The 20,855-nt window shown below is 42.4% G+C and overlaps 1 protein-coding gene across 2 annotated transcripts in view; it reads left to right on the top strand.

The window, feature by feature from the left end:
- Positions 1–20,855, top strand: part of DAPP1 (dual adaptor of phosphotyrosine and 3-phosphoinositides 1) — a gene marked incomplete at both ends in the record, with an annotated part of 61,879 nt that overhangs the window by 21,311 nt on the left and 19,713 nt on the right. The window contains 3 exons of one of the 2 annotated variants that reach the window (XM_080698010.1): positions 3,462–3,584; positions 7,072–7,205; positions 20,064–20,194. In XM_080698010.1, coding sequence (XP_080554136.1) covers positions 3,462–3,584; positions 7,072–7,205; positions 20,064–20,194 — 388 coding nt within the window. The remainder of the gene's footprint in view (positions 1–3,461; positions 3,585–7,071; positions 7,206–20,063; positions 20,195–20,855) is intronic. The other variant, XM_080698009.1, reaches the window with a different exon arrangement.

The raw sequence follows: 20,855 nt of genomic DNA, 5'->3' as shown, positions 1-20,855 counted from the left end.
TAACTGTTTTTAACTTTTCATTCTTCATGAACATGGGGTTGAGCCATATCCTTTTAAAGGATACACAGTGTTGTTTGGGTCCTGACCCACTCACATCCCTGGAGAACATGTTCAGGAAAGGATTCTGGAAAGGAACGTCTTCCTCAGCTGAAAGGGGAAGGTAGGCTTTCATGGAGGCGCTCTTTGGGGAATGAGAAACCTCTCTGCATCACATACGACACCACAGTAGACAAGGCCTAGACAGCTCATCTGGCCCAGGCCCTGGATTCCATAAAAACCATGACAGCCACACCCACTCAAGCCAAGCTGCCCCCAGCACGTGGCACTCTCCGAGGATTTTCCACACAGGAGCACAGGGTGACACCTCCTGCTTTATACCCAAATATTTCTTATGTGTTTGTGGTATACAATTATTATTTAAAAGATTACCATAGAAATTATTAGTCACCAGGCTGTAATTAATATCAGAAGATTTCTGTAAAGCTTTAAACATGGACTTCAGATCCCACTGAGGAGAATTCAAAGGAACATGCAAATCTTGTAGTTTAGAATTCTGTGACTCTAATGTGGCTTACAATAAGTGCTCTATGGGCTCAAGCTGAATCTTACGCTAAAATGTTCATTCTGAAGTTAATTGTTAGCAAATTATATTTAAGGACTTGTGACCCTGTGGAGATTTTACCTACCAAGAAGAATTAGAATTGTGACTTCAACTGGACTTGAAGTATGCTATAGATTACTTTGTGATCCTAGTTTTCCTTTGAAAGCAGTTTGTAGTGAACAGAATTGAACTTGTCTGAGAATCAGCTGAATGCATGGGAACCCTGCTCTAGGCAAATGACTCAGTGGGTGTCCTCATACAAGGTCTTTGAGAATACATTTATCGCTTTCAGCTAACAAATTTATTTCTAATACAGAATAGAGGAAGTAAGCTAAAAAAAAATCATGCATGAGGAAATGCAGGTTTAAGAAGCATAGCTTGAAGACCTGTGTGGAAATTTCCTTCCACAGATGCCTTTATGTTTACTCTTTTTTTAATTTATCTGTTTGTTTGTTTAATTTATCTTGTGGTACTAGAGATTGAACCCAGGGGCATTCTACCTCCAAGCTACACCTCCAGTTCTTTCAGATTTTATCTTGAAACAGGGTCTCATTAAGTCAGCATGCACTGGCCTTGAACCTGCAATCCTTCTGCCTCAGCTTCCCAAGTACTGGGAACACAGGCATATACCACAGCACCCAGCTGTGTTTGCTCTTTATTGTCCAGGCTAAAATTTCATAGGACAGGGACGTCACAGTGGATCCGAATCCCTCCCTTTAGAGTAGGGCTCCTGTACACTCTCCACACTTCCTTAGAAGCACACAGCTCATTGCACTAACACATGCATGTAACTGACTCTCCTTATCACTGCTGCCCTGGATCCTGGGTCACTTACAGTCAGCAACTGCCTCTGGTACCCAGACTTCTGTTATCTGAACTAAATGGAAAGCAAAAACAAAAACAAAAACAACTGTATTTAGACAACAAGAAAATCATACCCCAGAGGATAAATTGCATGCCGTGGCTTTGTGAATCTCAGTGATTTCTGGATGGTAACTAAACTGCTGAGCACTGTGTGCACCCAGCCCAATCCAACCACTTCACCAGCGTTGACATATGTGCTTTTCACAATTGGCCACGAAGTACAACTAGAACTAATCCTACTTTGGATATGGGGAAACTGAAGCTCAGATGGGTAAAATAACTTGCCCAGAGTTTTACTGCTCCTAAAAGATGGTACCTGGATGAAGACTCGAGTAATACGATTGCAGGGCTGCAATCCCATCACCACACACAACTGCCACAGCAATGCCCTTAAAAATCATGGGGAAGGCATGTCACTTGGAGAAACATTGGGAGAAGGGAACAAATGCAGAGCAGAGTCCTGGAATCCTCTTATTCTCCTGGAATTAAGAGCAGGGATTGGGGTGATCGACCTGAATACTGTCTAGACTGTGTTTTAGGAGGAACCCCACAGAGCGATGAGCAGAGGTGTTCTCTGGAGAAGGAAAGAAGGGAGCCGGGGCTCAAGGCTGAGAAAGTAAAATATTTTTTTTTCTTTGTGGTACTGGAGATGGAACCCAGGGGCTTTCTACTTCCCAGCTACACTCCCAGACCTGTTTTATATTTTATTTGGAAACAAAGCCTCACTAAATTGCTGAGAGCCTCACTAAGTAGCTGAGGTTGGCTTCAAACCTGCGCGATCCTCCTGACTCAGCCTCCCAAGTACTGGGGTTACAAATGTGCACCACCACGCCCAGCTGAGAAAGAGGATTTAATTTCACCACAACTTCTTTTGAATTATTTGTATTTTTTATTTTACCATAGATATATGGAACCTTTTCTAAAATACAAAAATCAACCTGAATCTCCCTGGGACTTCCCCAGCTTTTCAGATATTTGTCAGTTTGGAAGAATATTTGATGGGCTTATGTTCACTGTGGAATATCATCATTCCTTGAAACTGCTTCATATCACTCATGACTATGGACACCAGTATAGTAGCTCTATGGTTTTCCCATGGCATAATCACATGCTTACAAAAGAGGGCAGAAGGGAGAGACCAAAAGAAAGAAAGAAAACTGGTCAAGCCTAGTCTTATGGCTAATTTGGATTGGATTGGGGGGGGGTGGGTACTGGGGATGGAACCTAGGGGCATTCTACCTCTGAGCTACACTCCCAGCCCTAGTTTTTATTCTTTATTTTGAAACAGGGTCTCACTGAGTTTCAAAGGGCCTAAGTAACCGAGGCTGGCTTCAAACCTGCATGATACCCCTGTCTCAGCCTCCTGAATGCTGGGATTACAAGCATTCACCACCACGCCCAGCAGAACTGAAGTTTTTAAAATGTTCTGTTCACAAAGCTACACTGTCTATTTGTTTGCTAAGGCTGTCATGCGAAGTACCACCGATTGGGTGGCTTTACCAACAGAACCAATCATTTCAGAATTCTGGGGGCTGAAAGCCCCAAATCAAGGTGTCAACAGGTCTGGTTCCTTCTGAGGGCCATGAGGAAAAATTTATTGTGGGTCTCTCTGTCTCTCTGGCTTTCCAATGCCCATTGGCATATTCATATGACATTCTTCCTGTGTGAAAGTCTATAGCCTCTTTTACAAGATAGACACTTTTACGACAGGCACGTTGCATTAGTGTCCACTCTCGACCTTATCTCCAAATTCTGGGGGGCCAGGGGTTAGAGCTTCTATATGTGAGTTTTCAAGACATGATTCAACCTGTAACACATGACTGGTACCAGCTCAGCCCACCCAGGGTCTTCCTCATCCTAAAGTTTGGGCTGAGAGTTTGGTCTCTGCCTACTTACGACAGAGAGTATTGATAAGAAATCTTTGGGAGGGAGGCCCTGTGAAATAGGACTCCCCCGTGGTTTTCCCTGGTTAAAAGTGCTCTTCTCTCCTTCCTAGGTGGTATCACGGCAACCTCACACGCCACGCAGCTGAGGCTATGCTCCTCTCCAATGGGTGTGATGGCAGCTACCTTCTGAGGGACAGCAATGAGCAGGCCGGAATGTACTCTCTCTCTGTAAGGTGGGTGCATGATGAATCTGAATTCAGCATGGCCCCATTTGTCACTTACTGAGTTTGTCTCAGTCATATTGCCAGATAATACCACCATACCGCCACCAACCCCTATTCCTACTGGGCTACAAGGTCAAAGGACTTCAAACCCTGAAAGGACTCGGGAGGTAGCTTGGAGATAGACTACTCCTAGGTTCAGTCACAAAGAAAGAAAGAAAGAAAGAAAGAAAGAAAGAAAGAAAGAAAGAAAGAAAGAAAGAAAGAAAGAAAGAAAGAAAGAAAGAGGAAAGAGAAGAAAGAAAAAAATAAGAAAACAAGAAGGAAGAGAAAATTCCATCAGATGATTAGGATATCGTTGTTTTATTGCATGAATCTTCCAAAAATTTCAAACAAATATGTGAAATTGTTGGATCAAATAGTGTTAACTTTCTACCTATATAGAAATAATAAAGTCGGGCATGGCAGTGCACACTTATAATCCCAGTACTTGGGAGGCTGTGACAGTAGGATCGCAGGTTTAAAGCCAGCCTCAACCATTTAGTGAGGCCCTCCACAACTTAGTGAGACCCTGTTTCAAAATAAAAAATATAATAATAGGTCTTGGGGTATAGCTCAGAGGTAGAATGCCCCTGGGTTCAATCCCCAGTACTGCAACAAAAAAAAATAATTGACCATAAACTCCTTATGAATAGATAGCATTATATTTCATCTTCATGAAAAATTACAAAGTAATTCATTGAATTCCATTTACAGGTACTTGGGAATGCTAAAAAAATAAACAAACAAACAAGCAAACAAACTGCTTTACCAGCAGAGGTTGACAGGTCATTTCAGGAGAATCACTATTTTTATTCATTAATTCCCATAATAATAAATATTCTAAAGCACTTATTCTGCACCAGCCACATTACTAGGTGTTATAGAAGATTCAAAAGCTTGTTTTCAGATGGACACAGTGATACAGTCCTGTGATCTCAGTATTTGGGAGGCTGAGACAAGAAGATCATATGTTTATAAAATGAGTGTGGTAACTTAGCAAGACCCATCTTCAAAATGAAAAATAAAAAGGGCTGGGTGTGTCGCTCAGTGGTAGAGCGCCACTGAGTTCAATTTCCAATCTTCCTTCAAAAAAAAAAAAACTTATTTTCAGGAAGTATAGCTTCATAGGGGAATAAGATCCCAAAATGACTACAAAGTAGAGTACAACAAATAAAGAAGGCATGATAAGTGTTTGGGTAGCTAAAAGAGGAAAGGTAATCAACTTCTATTGGAATCATCTTGTAATTCTTAAGAGAGGAGGTGGTATTTGAACTGAAACTTGCACCAGCCACATTAAAACTTGTTCTACCCATATTGATGGATATCTAAGATTTCTACCAGCAAAGACCAGGAGGTAGATGTTGCTAGTTAAAGAAACAGTATGAGCTAAGGGAGAGAGGTGGAAAGCCTTTAAAGAGTAGTAGGAGCTGGGCATGGTGGCACATGCTTATAATCCCAGCATTCAGGAGGCTGAGACTGGAGGATCGCGGTTCGCGGACAGCCTCAGCTACTTAGTGAGGCCCTCTGTAACTCAGTGAGACCCGGTTTCAAAATAAAGAATAAAAAATAGAGCAGGGGGTGTAGCTTGGAGGTCAAATGCCACTGGGTTCCATCCCCAAACCCGCAAAATAAATAAATAAATAAATAAAAAGAGTAGCAGCTCCAGAGCCAGGTGTGGTGGCACACACCTGAAATCCCAGTACTTGGGAGGCTGAGACAGGACAATCGCCTGTTCACAGCCAGCCTCAGCAACTTAGAATGAGGTCTTTCACAACTTAGTAAGACCTTGCTTTAAAATAAATGAAATAATAATAAAATAGGGCTGGGGTATAGTTCAGTGGTAGAATGCTCCCAGGTTCAATCCCCAGTACCACCATAAAAAAAAGAGCAAAAAGAAAAAGAAAAAAGAATATGAGGTCCATTTGGACAAGAGTTCTGAAAGCATGATTCACAAACCAGCAGCATCACCTGAGAAGTTATTAGGAGCGTGTGCATGTGTGTGCCCGTGTGCATGTGTGTATGTATGCATGTGTGTATGTATGCATGTGTGTATGTGTGCATGTGTGTGTGCATATGTGTGTATGTGCGCATGTGTGTGCGTATGTGTGTGTATGTATGCATGCGTGTGTATGCGTGTTACTGGGGATTGAACCTAGGGACAATCCCTCAACCCCTTCTTTAATTATTTTTTTATTTTGAAACAAGGTCTTGCAAAGTTGTTGAGGATCTCACTAAATTGCTAAAGCTGACCTCAAACCTATCCTCCTGTCTCAGCCTCCCCAGTACTGGGATTATGGGCATGTGTCACCATGCCTGGCTAAGAATATAAATTCTCAGGCCCCATCCTGGACCCACTGAATCAGAATCTGGGGGTGAGGCCCAGCAATCTGGGCTTTATCAAACTCTGCAGGTGAGTCTGATGCACGCTGAAGTTTGAATATGGGCTGCATAGAGAGATATAAGGGGAGGCGAGGCTAGAGAGACACAATGGGGTCAAAGTGGAGAGATAGATATTATTTAATATTCCACATCAATTCAAAAATGAAGTGGAAAATGGCATTTAGAAAATTTTATATTTTATGCAGTGGGCAGAAAACCTGGCAAGGGAAAAACAGGTCCAGGCTGACCTAACTAATTGACAGAATTAGAATGCCAACTGACTCTGGATAGGGAAGGGACATGGTGGCACATGCCTGTAACTCCAGTACTGGGGAGACTGAGATAGAGGATCACAGGTTCAAGGCCAGCCTCAGCAACTTAGCGATACTCTATTTCAAAATATAAAATAAAGCCAGGCATGGTGGCACACGCTTGTAATCCCCGTGCTTGGGAGGCGGAGACAGGAAGATTGTGCAGGTTTGAAGCCAGCCATGCTGGCTTAAGAGACCCTGTTTCCAAAAATGAAAAAGTATAAAAATAGGTCTGGGAGTGTAGCCCGGAGGTACAAAGTTTTCCAGAAATCCCAGTACCACCAAAAAATTAAGTTAAATTAAATTAAATTAAAATTAAAAATGGGAACATAGCTCAAAGGTGGAATTCCCCTGAGTTTGATTTAAAAAAAAAAAGACCATACTACATACTATGGCAAGAGAAATTAGTAATGGTCTTTAAAACGATCAGTGATTTCAGTGATTGTATATTATTATTATTATTTTTTTTTTGGTGGTACTGGGATTCCTGGAAACCCTTCTACCTCCGGGGTACACTCCCAGACCTATTTTATACTTTTTTTTAAATTTGGAAACAGGGTCTCTTAAGCCAGCAAGGCTGGCTTCAAACCTGCGCAATCCTCCTGTCTCCACCTCCCGAGCGCGGGGATTACAAGGTGCGCCACCATGCCCGGCTATTCTCTGATCTTAAAAAAAGGTTAATGGTGATGCTAATATGAGACTACATTTGCCTTCCAAAAAAATACTCATTTGTTAAATAACATTAAACATTTGTTTTTCCTTTTCAGAGCCAAAGACTCTGTCAAACACTTTCATGTTGAATATACCGGATATTCCTTTAAGTTTGGCTTTAATGAATACTCTTCTCTAAAGGACTTTGTCAAGCATTTTGCAAATCAGCCTTTGATTGGAAGCGAGACAGGTGAGCTGTTTTAGTCCATTTTTTGTCGGCTATAACTGATTATATAGGACTGGCTGATTTATTTTAAAAGGGAGTTTGTTTAGTTCATCATTCTGAAAGCCCAAGAGCGTGGCATCGGCATTTGCTTGGCATCCGGTGACTGCCTGCCAGGCCAAGATGTAGCAGAGAGCATCAGGGTGAGGGGCAAGGAGGATGAGAGACCCAGCCAACTCGGCTTTAATAATGAGCCCATTCCTAAGATTAATCCATTAACCCGAATTGATTAGTCTGCTAAATACATGAACGGGTTAATCCATTCACAAAGGAAGAGCACTGGTCACCTCTTAAGAGAACCTACCTTGTCCCACCTCTTAATACTTCATAATAGGGATTAAATTTCAACATGAGTTTCTGAGGGAACAAACAATATTCAAGCCATATGCTGATAGCATAAGCTCATATGTGACCTCGGATATCTTATTCCAAGATGAAAGTGAAAACTCTAGCACACGTTATCCTGTTACTGGAATTATCCAACTTCTTTGTCTATACTATTTAAAGAAAGTAAGTAAAAGGTCACTTCCTTATTTGTAAAATAAAATCACAAATTTATTGTCCTCAGTGTTAAAAAAAAATTAATCTCAGTTAATCAAGAGCTGGGAAATTCCAAAATCCTGTAGCAGAAGAGGAACTTAAGACTTAGTAACAGCCTGTAACCATGAACTTGTACATACTTGTTTCCTTGGTAAATTTGCCAGTGGGCTTTCTGCTAACTTCAGTGTGGAGGGAAGAGATGCCATCGTTGGCTTCTGCCTTCTCTGTTGTCTCTGTGGCCTGATAGGAATCATACAGTGTCCAGGACAGATGAGAAACGCAATGGAAACCACAAAATCACTGCTTCCCTTAGTATAGGTTTGTAACAGAATATTCTGAACTACAAAATTGAAGCTATAATTTTTTTTTCTGGTAGAAATTCTCTCAACCAGCCTTTAAAATTACTTCATCATTTAACCAGCAGTAGTCATCAGAAACAAATGACTGGTAGGGATGTATTTATTCCCAATGCTACATCGGCCTCAGCAAGATTTCAGTTTCTCGAATCCCTTCACTTCAGGCATGTGGCCTGACACCTGATTTTGTTCAGTGCTTGGCCACTGGAGATGGAGAGGAAATTCTGAAGCCAGGGCTTTGTTTTGACTGCCTTCCATTTTGTCCTTCCCCATATCTGCCAAGTCCTGGTCTACTGCAGGGCATCTCGGGTGAACAAATAAATGAAGGAGTGGGAACTCTGTAGCCTTCAGAACCATTGTAGTTATCTTTTCTGCCCACTCTTATCTCCAAGTAAAGTCAACTGCCTTCTTTTAAACTCTCCTCCTAGATTCTATTTCCAAACCCTTTTATCATTCACTGTGCTCTTTCTTGGACCTTTTCCCAATTAGGTCATACTGGCAGATTTCAAGGCAGTTTGAAAGAGAATTGAATGGAGTGCTTTCTGGTAGAACCTTTCGGGCACTGATCAATCACCAAGCAAGAGGACCCCCTAACACTTCTCCCAAGCAAGGCACCTTGTCACCGCACTGGGAACAATTTTCAGCTTCTCTATAAATACATTATTCTGACCAAACAATCCCTATGACTAATGCATTGAGGATAGTAAAGATTTGTAATCCAGGCTCTTATAGTAATTTCTCCAAAGCTAAACTGTGCTGTACATTATCATTGTTACTCTTTTATTTATTACAGTAAAACACAGGAAACTAACATTGTTATCCTTTCCATGGCCTGGCCTCTGTTCTACCATTATCCCATGAAGAATGTACTGCTATTTGAACCCTTACTTTAGGCCACTGGTGCCCATGGATATGTATTAGACTTGCTGGCTTCAAGCCCTTGAGTTAGATTCTAACTCTATTCATCTTATCTGTGCCAGCCAGAAGCAGGAAAAGCCATGAGGCAGAGAATGAGCAGCAAAACCCATGACAGATGAGTGTTCCAATCTTCCCCCTCTGGGAGTACTAATACGCCTCAGGAAGCAAGATAACCTGCTGAAGTCACGATGAGTCTTAAGGCCAGAAGGTCCTCTGCAGTCACAGAGTCACTCCTGTGGCCTACCAAGAATGGTGAATGGAAACTGGAATGCCACCTTCTAAAAATAGACCTTTTCATCTTGTTCATTTAAGAATTGCTCCCAGCCAGGCGTGGTGACACATGCTTGTAATCCCAGCATTTGGGAGGCTAAGGCAAGAGGATTGTGGTTCATAGATAGCCTCAGCTACTTAGTGAGGTTCCTTGCAGCTCAGTGAGACCCTGTTTCAAAATAAAGACTTAAAAAAGGGGCCGGGGGTGTAGCTCAGAGGTAGAATTTTCCCGAGTACTACAAAAAAAAAAAAAAAAAAAAAAAAAAAAGAATTGCTCCCAGTGATCTGGAGGCCTGCCTTCTGTTATGGGTTAAGATCACCAGGGAGCTGGGCACAGTCACATGTCCCTGTGATCTCAGCAACTAGGGAGACTGAGACAGGAGGATCACAAGTTGGAGGTCAGCCTTGGCAATTTATGAAGGCCCCATCTCAAAATAAAAAATGAAGAGGGCTGGGTATGTGTCTCAATGGTAGAGCACTACTGAATTCACTCTCCAGTATGAAAGAAGATAAAAATCGCCAGGAAAAGCATTTGTCACAATGGGCAAGGCCTTGTCAGAGTCCCACAGTGAGAAGGGTGAAAGTCTGATGTTTCAGACCACGCTTGTGAGCCAGCCCCAAACCCAGCCTCACCCTGCCGGGCCTCGAGAGGGGGTTTACTAAGGACAGACTTTCATCTACTGGCAGGAATGGCATTACCACTGAACTCGAGGGAAAGGGAAAGGATAACCCAGCCCTTACACCTCTGCCTCACAGTTATATATACTGTATCTTCAGCAAAGTGAAACCCAGTACACTTGGTTCTGTGTCAGAAAATCTCAGCCTTTGAGATAGATGGACGTGTGGACCTGAAGAGATCGATATAATTGTAAGATGTCTCCTACTCTTCTATTCTTGTTTACTCTTTAAACTCTCAGGATTACTGTCTTCTAAGCTGAAGAACAATGGATTTATAAACAAGACCTGAGCCTGGTGCCAACTTTAAGGATTCTACTAGTATACTTTCACCCTCATTATAATCTTTGCTTAATCTCTCTAATCTCCATCGGAGTTTACACTTACTCTAATTTCTCAGTTCTAAGGCCCATAAATAGTCAAGATACTTCCAATTCTCAAAACACAATAATTTTCCAAATATATAATAGATATATACAATGTGTTCACTTTCTTTGCTTTTACCAGTAGCCCTTTTATCTTCCAACATATTGTACAATTCACTATTTAAAATGTCTTACTCTTGCTGGGCGTGGTGGCACATGTTTGTAATCCCTCCACTTGGGAGGCAGAGACAGGAGGATCACACAGATTCAAAGCCAGCCTGGCTGGCTTAAGAGACCCTGTTTCCAAAATATAAAATAGGTCTGGGAGTGTAGCTCGGAGGTAGAAGGGTTCCATCCCCAGTACCATTTAAAAAAAAATCTTACTCTCCACTGTAGTATGGAACTCTGTAAGGGGAGGAATTTTTTTTGGTCACTTTTGGTTCCTATTATATATAAACGCTGATCATTTCCACAGAGTGCCATCTTGGATATCCCATCTTCAATGCATTGTATTTTGCTTGGCAACACCATAGCTAGCCATCTTCCAGAAACTTTACTCTCTAAAGTTGATGCAGGACATAACTGAAAATGATGTTTTGTATTGCATATATGCTCAGTGATGTTAAGTTCAGAATTTGCTTGCCTTTGTAATAGTAGCATGCCATATAAAACTTACATTCATATTTGTATATGATTTCTACACTAAACTCAACAGACTTAGATACATATATAGAGATATATGTTTTGTTTTGTTTTGTTTTTGTTTTTTGCGGTACTGGGGATGGAACTCGGGCATTTTGCCTCTGAGCGACACCCCCAGCCCTACTTTTATTCTTTATTTTTTGAAACAAGGCCTCACTGAGTTGCAAAAGGCCTCACTAATAGCTGAGGCTGGCCGCAAGCCGCTATCCTCCTATCTCAGCCTCCCGAATGCTGGGATTACAAGTGTATGCCACCACATCCGGCTTAGACTTAGATATTTGAGAAATACACTTATTAAAACAAATGTTTGGTCCATTATTAATTTTATTGTAATTCCCTTATAATAATTAAGTTTCATATATTTATATAGTCTTGAAAATGTAGACACTTATTTTTATGCTTAAGTATCCAAATATTATTAGGATAAAATGATCTTTTGTTCATATTTCAGTACTTCCTTGTGTGAAATTGTCAAGTAGTTTCCTATACTGTGTGGTGGCTTTAATCACCTAATATTCATGAAGACAATATGATACAAGTCAAATTCTGTGTTTGTGCTTACCCTTTATAATAATTGGTTCTTGGTTTTGAAGATCATATCTTGGTTCTCTTGTATATGTCAAATTTCCACTTTTCTTTTTTTTTAGATATGGGGATTCCCAACCTTTTGATAAGGGCTACAGCTATTATTTTATTTTGTGTAATCAGCTATTTTACCCAGGTGGGGGATTTTGTTTTCTGTTGTTTGGTCGGTTGGTTGGTTGATTTTGTGGTACTGGAGATTGAACCCAGGGCCTTAGGCATGCCAGGTAAGCACTCTACCTCTGAGTTACATCCATCCTCAGCCTCCCAGGTGGCATTTTATAATGAAGTTAAAATTAATTTTAAGAATTGTCTAATACTTCTGAAAATAACTACCTTTTTAGGATATTAGAACTGAAAGGGAGCTTGAGACCATTTGATTTCTCCTTTACAATGAAGTTGAGGCCCGGTGGGAATGCTAAAGCAAAAATATCTCCTTTCCTTAAGCTACCTCCAAAAGAGCCCATTTTTTAAAAAACTTTGATTTACACTGTGTGAACTCTTGGCTGCAACAGAGTATAAAATTTTGTATGCCATACAGATTTCCACAGTGACTACACCTGAGGTTGAGAATAATTACGGTGTAATGACTAAATATATGAATTCCTTTTTCGGCTGTGTCCTCAGGCAAGTTAGGCAACATCTCTGAGCACCAGTTTCATCGCCTTATAAAACTGAGTTGAGTGTGATGTGTACATGAGTGCTTCTACCATCCTGTATTTCATAATGATGTATGATATCAATGTATCAATAAATTTTTTAAAAATCCACATTTCTGAAAAAATGACCTATAATATCAAGAACAAAAATAAACCTGAATTGATGATAATAATTTATACTTTAATTTAATCTTGTACTTGTATGATACAAGGTATGGAAAACATTTGAAATGATTCTTGATGTAGCATAAGTATTTCATCATTATGACTGTTATTAAATAAAGCCCTTTGCTGGTAATTAATTTCATCAGATTCTAGGCAAGAGCAATGGGTTGCTTTGGTGTATCATGAAGTGTTCATTTAGTGACAAATTTGTGTTTGTCAGCTGTTGGTGCTGTCCTTCTCAGATGTTGAGCCAGTTCCATAGTAGGTTCCTATGGATGGTAGAATCAAGGGACCTCTGCAAAAGAGTGACCTGACTTGACTTGAATATTTGAACAGAATCTTCTACTTGGCTAAATTCTTCTTTCCCAGTGTATTTTTCCCTGTGAGGCTGGAATTTGAATACGAAAGCTCATTTAGCTGTCAGTGAACTTGGGTTAAAGTCCATCTGCAGAGCAGGTAGCAAGAAGGTAGACAAAAGACCTCAGTTATTCTTATAGACCCCTTCCCCGAAGCACTTCTGACTGTCAGGAGAAAACTAAAGAACTCGCCATGCTAGATGAAATGCTTATTTTCTGAACCCAAAGGTAGAAATAAAATATGTATACATGTGATCCTATTTTAATTTAATTCAACAAGTATGTACTGAGTTCCAGTCGTGAGATATACATAGTTAGCCACTGATAATATAGAAAGATGAACCAGTTATCATTCTTGCCTTCCAACACCTTATACTCCACTTGGGAAACGTGAATACTAAGCACTAATTTGGAAGATAAAACAAATGTTTAAACAAAAGTTTCCCTTTAGAAACTGTGTATGCACTACACTGCAGTCTATTTCAGATACCAAAACAATATCTGAGACTTGGGACTATTCTTATCTTTTCTGAATTCTTGCTAGAATACAAGAGGAAATGTCCTTTACTGCTGTCTCCTACTGGTGCGTACGGAGAGAGAGAAGCATCTCTTATATGTATCTCTAAGTTATCTTCATTCAGCCAAAGCTAGTTGGAATGTCTGCCTCGGTCCAGTTCTGCTTCTCTCAAAAAAATGCACCTCTGCGGAGTATGTCTAAAAGGAGGTTTTATGTCAAAGACAGGAAACAACAGCCACCTTCATGTAGTTCAGAAGCTGAAATGAAACTTGCAGCCACATTTCCAAGCCTGTGGTTGCTGATCCTCCTCCCTCTTTTGCTCCACCATCCCCTGCCTTGTTGCCTATTATCTAAATCTTTCAGCCAACTCCTAGAGATCATTTGGTCTAAATAGCACTAATCCAGAGCTCCCCTCGCTGGAGCCAAGGCGCTGTCTTGAATATTGGATGGAGATTAATGAATCTGTGGTGGTGACATTACATAAGTTTGTTTGATTGCAAATGCAGAAATCTACTCTGACTAGCTGACAGCTGACTTTATAAAAGAAAAGTGTGTAGAGGGAGTGGAGTCCAAGAAGAGTGGAATTGTTTAGAAAAATATTAATATAACCGCCAGAATTTAAGGGCAAGGCTGTCTTGATCTGGCTCTGATCATTTAAAATGTGTACCTCCACAGAACATTTCTGAAACCAAATTTTATTTCAAAGGCAGGAAACAACAGACTACTTCATGTAGTTCACACACCAAAGTGGGTGGCCTTCTTTCCAGAGAAGGAAGTAAGTGGATACCCTAGAAGTGAATCTGATTAGTGTGCCCAAGTTAGGTGCTTGTGGGGAAGGAGGGGCTGTTGCTTGGTAGTACCGCAGTGCTAGGGATTTCCCTCTCTCCCCGGAATGAGACAGTCTCTACAGAAAGAGAAGTCAATGTAAGTCTAGCAGACATGCCAAGAAGTCTACCCATTGGCTCTTCCTTGGGCAGGAATGGTCAGATAAAGAAATCTGTCTATGACACCCAACTTTTATTAGTGGAAATTACCATTGTGTACGTAGGTGGTCATTTTCTTAATTCCACAATCCAATCTATCCTCCTGCGTGGTTTCACTAGTTAAATATCAGTCTACAGTCCATTCTACTCTCCTCGTTGGCTCAACACTGTTTCCTTCAGTTGAACTTTTGTTGAGCTAAACTTTCAAAAGGTTTTCAAAATAGAACGTGGGTTGCCTTCCAAAGGAGATCTGAAGAGTCGTGAGGAAGTTGTTGTCTTGTCCTCATCCCAACCCAGGGTGGTTGTGAGTCTGGGAGGCTGATTCATCCCAGGCTTTCCCTTGAATTACTGTGGCATTCATTCATTCATTCATTCATTCAACAAGTCTTCGTTATGTCAGAAACTCCAGGAGGTGTGCAGATAGAAAGACAAGTTTGATGCCACCCCTGCTCCAAGGGGCTCACAGAGCTCTGAAATGCACCCGTGGGGATCGCAATGCCTCCCGAATTCCAAGTGGTGCAAACACTGCAGGATCTGGCAGCAATCCTGGATCCTTGCACTGCAACACACCCGGCCCCTGGGGCTCCTATAGCTCCCAGAGATTTACCTTGTGGGGGGCAGGATAATGGCCCCCAAACATGCCCACATCTTTCTCTGGACTTGGTAATATGGCATGTTACACGGCAAGAGGGAATTAAGTTTGCAGAGGGAATGAAGGCTGCTGATGATGACGTTGAGATGGGAGATTTCTGGATTGTCCAGGTGGGACCACTGTTATTCCAAGGGTCCAGTAAGTAGAAGAGGGAGGAAAAAGCAAAGGAAGAACCAGAGAGACAGAAGCACAAAAAGAACTTGAGCCCACTGTTGCTGGCTTTGAAGATGGAGACAAAGCCCCCAAATGGAAACTTTCTCTAGTCTGGAGGATAAAAAATTCAAGGCAATACATCCTCCCCGAGAACTTCCAGAAGGAAAGCAGCCTAGCCAATACTTAATTTTTTTATGTATGTATGTATGTATGTATGTATGTATGTATGTATGTATTTATTTATTTATGTACTGGGGATTGAACTTAAGAGCATCTTGCTTCTGAGCTACATCCCCAGCCCTTTTGATTTAGCCGGTTTTCATATTGAAAAAGGATCTTGCTAAATTGCGGAGGGTCTCGCTAAGTTGCTGAGGCTAGCCTTGAACCTGCGATCCTCCCATCTCAGTTTCCCAAGCACTGGGATTACTGACATGTTCCACCACACCCAGCTCTAATACCTGATTTTAGACTACTGAGACCCATTTCAGACTTCTGACCTCCAAAACTGTAAGATAATAAATGTGAGTTGGATTGAGCCACTAAATTTTTGACAATTTGTACAATAGTAGTTGGAATACAAGTTTGAGTAAGCTAGGGATGTATTTGGTAATATCAGCCAGGTATAAGCTTTCTAAAGTGTCACTTAAAGCATTATTTTCCTATTAAGTATATGGAAAAGAATGAAAATTGGCATTAACTTTGAAGATAAAACCACAGATTTGAAAATATTTCTAATTTGTGAGCTGTTTTGAGCCCTAGGTTCCAGTTCCCCTCTCCTCCAATATCAGATGAAAATGTTAAAGACACCTCAACCTATGTCAAAACTATAGTCAGTGGTCACAAAGTTTCTTCCACTTTTATTCCTAGCAAAAGTTGCCTCTAGGTCACTTACCACTTAAGAACAGTGTTCCAGCTGGGTGTGATGGCTCACGCTTGTAATCCCAGCATTCGAGAGGCTGAGACAGGAAGATCGCGGTTCGCAGACAGCCTCAGCTACTTAGTGAGGCCCTTTGCAGCTCAGTGAGACCCTGATTCAAAATAAAAAATAAAATAGGGCTGGGGGTGTAGCTTGGAGGTAGAATGCCCCTGGGTTTCATCTCCAGTACCACAAAAATAAATAAATAAATAAAAATAAAAATCTGTGTTCCCAAAGATACAATCATCAGAATTTCATGTAAGGATTTAAAAATATTCTAGACCAAAGAATAAGAATAGCTACTATTTTTATAATCTTTCCACAGTCACTTCTTTGGTGCTTGAGGCAGCCTTGTAAAGAAAGCATAATTTTCTCACTAGTCAGAAGTAGAAGGGACGCTTAGAAATGGTTGTCGGGGTCAATGGGTACCGGAGCCTGCCAGCAAGAGTAGGGGTTCTGAAGTGAGGCGTGAGGATGAAGAGTTTTTAACCCTAACGTGGGGGAGCCGCCAGCCTACTATCTCTACTGGTCGACCCCTGTTCGTGGGTCAATATTTCCTATGGGTCGACGACTATGCCTGGGTCAGTATTCTCTATTGCATGGACACTCCTGGCCAACGCAGCTTCTGGGTCAATCTTGTCTTTTTTGCGCCGACCTTGTTTTTCCAGAAGTATTTATACACAGCTACAGGTCAATCAACATTCTCGTGCTACCACCACTGGAATACAATACAGACCAATACAAAACACATATTACAGATAGGTCAATCAGTACCCTCGTGTCATCACCACCTGATTCTCTCTCAGACCTTTTTGAACTTTCTATAACCCCAAACTTTGTTGACTCTGGGAGAAGGACAGTCAGCTGAGTCAGAGACACCAATCTAGGGAAAAGCCAATGGCTCCCCACAAATGGGGACTGCCCGGCAGTGGTGGGATCCAGCCCTTGCTCTGCCTGTGTGTGCAGGGCCCTTCCCACTGTGCGGTGGGGGAGCTGCCGGGCACCTCCCTGGGAGCCTTTCTCTGGGGCAGAGCCCTGAGGAGCGGCCCTGAGCTCCCCAGCACCTGCGGTGGGGCCCCAGCGTCCGCACGCCGAGCCTGCTCAACGGCGGCTCTTGATTTAGGTGTCTCCACTTTCATTCTGACTGTGAAACTGTAGCTGGCCCTTTCTGCTTCTGTGACTGTGTTCTCATGAAAGGGTTAAAAGAGCAGACTGTGCACAGGAGGGGCACTGGGGCCTCCGGTAATGTGCAAGCCATTTGTCATTGTGACCCAAGAGCTCCCAACCGGAGTGGGATGCGCAGAGCAGAGGCCCGGCTGGCATTCTCCTCTGAGGACGCAGTCAGACCCTCTTGGCTTTTCGCCACAGGACTTGTTGACAGGCGCATGTTATCTGGGCCCAGGTATCAGAAGGCACACTTCTGTTTTCACAGTCAGACACTGTACCTACCGAAGCATGAAGACGTGTTTCTGTGTACAGACTTATCATTAATATTGGGGGTGGGGAGCCAGGCGTGGTGGCGCTCACTTGTCATCCAGCATTCGGGAGGCCTAAGGCAAGAGGATCGAGTTTTGCCGCCAGCCTCAGCTACTTAACGAAGCCCTGCGCAACTTGGGGAGACCCTGTTTCAAAATAAAGGATAAAAAATAAGGGCTAGGGCTGTGGCTGGGAGGTAGAATGCCCTTGAGTTTCATCCCCAGTACCTCAAGAAAAAAAAAAATTGGAAGGGGGATTAGCCACAGAGGAGGTATTTTTTTTCCCTTCTCCCTTGTCCCTCTGGTGTCCCAACTCAGTGTCTATATTTCCTGTAATCTTTCAAATCATCTTTTCAAAGATGAGTACTTGTATAAAGTGACCCTTGCCCAACTCACTCTTTCACCCTCTTCCCTTTAGCCCTCTCTGCTCACTTTCTTATCACTCCTCACACATGAAAATTCCCCCCTCATTTTCATGGTTCCCCTGCTTAGGTGTAAGCCCCAAAAGAGCGGGGGCCGTGTGCTTGCAGATATATCCCCAGGGCCTAGACAAGCGACTACTAAGCAGCAGAGCTCCATAAATACTTATTGAACGAATCCCTCATCCTTTTTTTGTATTACTGGGGGTTGAACCTAGGGACAGTCTACCTCCAAGCTATACCCCTAGTCCTATTTTTTTATTCTTTATTTTAAAACAGGGTCTCACTAAGTTTCAGAGGGCCTCACTAAGTAGCTGAGGCTGGCCTCAAACCTGTAATCCTCCTGTCTCAGCCTCAATGTACTGGAATTACAAGGGTGCGTCACCACACCTGGCTCCCTTTACAATCTTATACCTGCCACAGAAAAGACTCTAGTGAAATGAAACACAAGAAGCCATAGCTAGAGAGAAAAATCCTTTTGTCTTTTTTTTTCTTTCTTTTTTTTTGGCACAAACATTGAACCCATGGGCATTCTACCTCTGAGCTACACTCCAGCCCTATTTTTTCTTTTTTTTTTTTTATTATTTTGAAAAAGGGTCTCACTAAGTTGCTGAGGCTGGCCGTGGACCTGCTAACCTGCGGTCTCAGTCTCCCAAGTATTGAGATTACAAGCGTGCATTACCATGCCTGGCTTCTTTTTTTTTTTTTAATATTTAATAGTCAGAGTTTCTAGTTTCTGATTGACTGATTAGGGGAAGGTTGCAGAAGGGGAACTGTCAGAAGTGTGGAGTTAGAAATGCTCTAAACATCTAAATGAGCTTCCCAAGTCCCCAGAGCCCAGCCCCCTCCTCCAGATGGAAGTGGAGGTAACAGTGGCAGGTGAGCACCAGCCTGCCCAGGCCACGTTTGCCTAAGCAGAGCCAACGGTTTTGCTAGTTTACTTTGTTAGTTAAATAGTAGGACCGCATGGGGAGGGTGCTGTGAGTCCGCTCTTTTGAAATCCAGTGATTGGTTATAAGTTTGTTCTGCAAGCCAGGCATGGCGGTGCACGTCTGTAATCTCAGTACTTGGGAGACTGACACAGGAGGATCACAGGTTCCAGACCAGCCTCAGCAACTTATTGAGATTCTCAGAAACCTAGCAAGGTACTGTTTCAAAATAAAAAGGCTGGAGGTATAGCTCAGAGGTAGAATGCCTCTGGATTCAACCCCCAGTATCTCCACCCCCATCACCACACAACAACAAACAAATTTGTTCTGCAACTGGTAAGAACTAAGGGCGCCTGGATCCCAGCGCATTTGTTTAGTTTTGTTTTCATGGCTTTCGTAAAGCCTACCTGGAAATCTACCTCACGCTTTGTTCACGTTGCTTCCTTTGGTCCCACCACCTTATTTATCTATCTATCTATCTATCTATCTATCTATCTATCTATTGCAGTACTGAGGATGGAACCCAGGAGGATTCTACCTCCGAGCTATACCTCCAGCCCTAGTTTTTAGTCTATTTATTTATTTTTTTATTTATTTATTGGGTCTGGGGATGGAACCCAGGGGCATTTGACCTCTGAGCTACACCCTCTGCCCTATTTTTTATTCTTTATTTTGAAACAGGGTCTCACTAAGTTGCAGAGGGCTTCACTAAGTAGCTGAGGCTGTCCCCGAACCATGATCCTCTGGTCTCAGCCTCCCGAATGCTGGATTGCAAGCGTATGCCACCACACCCGGCTTAGTCTTTTTATTTTTGAAACAGGGTCTCACTGAGTTGCTAAGGGCCTCGCTAAGTAGCTGAGGCTGTCCGCAAACCGCGATCCTCCCGAATGCTGGGATTTACAAGCGTGCGCCACCATGACTGGCCCACCCTGTTCCTTTAAATGACTATATCCATTACTAGTCCTGAACACTAGGAGGCCCAGAACGGTCTAGATCATGCTTTCTGTCTCAGTGTTTAGCTGAAGTGCCTGGCATACAGTTGGTGTTCCATGAATGTTGGGAAAAATGAGTGAGTCAATACAAAAAGGAAAAGCAAGAGACTTATAATCCAACCACGGTTGTCTAGTTAGCGTTTGGATCTTCCTTCTGGGGATACTCTTTGACTGTATATATATTTTTCAATCTTCATTCAGGTACTCTGATTGTTCTGAAACATCCCTATCCAAGAAAAGTGGAAGAACCTTCCATTTATGAATCTGTGCGGGTTCACACAGCGATGCAGACAGGAAGAACGGAATATGACCTCGTGCCCACAGCGCCCTCTGTAAGTGACCGTCAGTCAGACCAAATGCTCTTTTATGTCTGAAAGCCATCAAATGCAGCAAGAGCAGAAGTCCGTTTGTTTGCATAAACATTCTAGCTTGGGAGAGGAAACCTGGGAAGGAATATAATATTTGAAGACTATGACTCAGGTCATCTGATCCAGGGCAAATCATAAAAATAAAAGGCTTGGGCTGGGGTTGTAGCTCAATAGTCAAGGGCTTACCTGGCATGCACAAGGCCGGGTTCAATCCCCAGTCCCACACTTATGCTCTAAAATCTTAGAGATAAGCCGGGCGTGGTGGTGCACGCTTGTAATCCCAGTACTTGGGAGGCTGAGACAGGAGGATCGAGCATGTTTGAAACCAGCCTCAGCTACTTAGTGAGGTTCCCAGCAACTTAGTGAGACCCTGTTTCCAAGTAAAGTAGAAAATAGGTTTGGGAGTATAGCCCGGAGGTAGAGAGCCTCTGGGTTCCATCCCCAGTACCACCAACAAAACAAAACAAAACAAAACAAAACAAAACAAAAAAATAAATAAAATATAAAATAGGTCTGGGAAGCCAGGCATGGTGGCACACGCTTGTAATCCCCACGCTTGGGAAGCTGAGACAGGAGGATCACTCAGGTTCAAAGCCAGCCTCAGCTACTTAGTGAGGCTCTCAGC

Source organism: Muscardinus avellanarius (genome assembly GCF_963383645.1).
Source record: "Muscardinus avellanarius genome assembly, chromosome: 6".
Classification (NCBI taxonomy): Eukaryota; Metazoa; Chordata; class Mammalia; order Rodentia; family Gliridae; genus Muscardinus; species Muscardinus avellanarius.
This window is presented reverse-complemented; position numbering and strand designations above follow the sequence as displayed.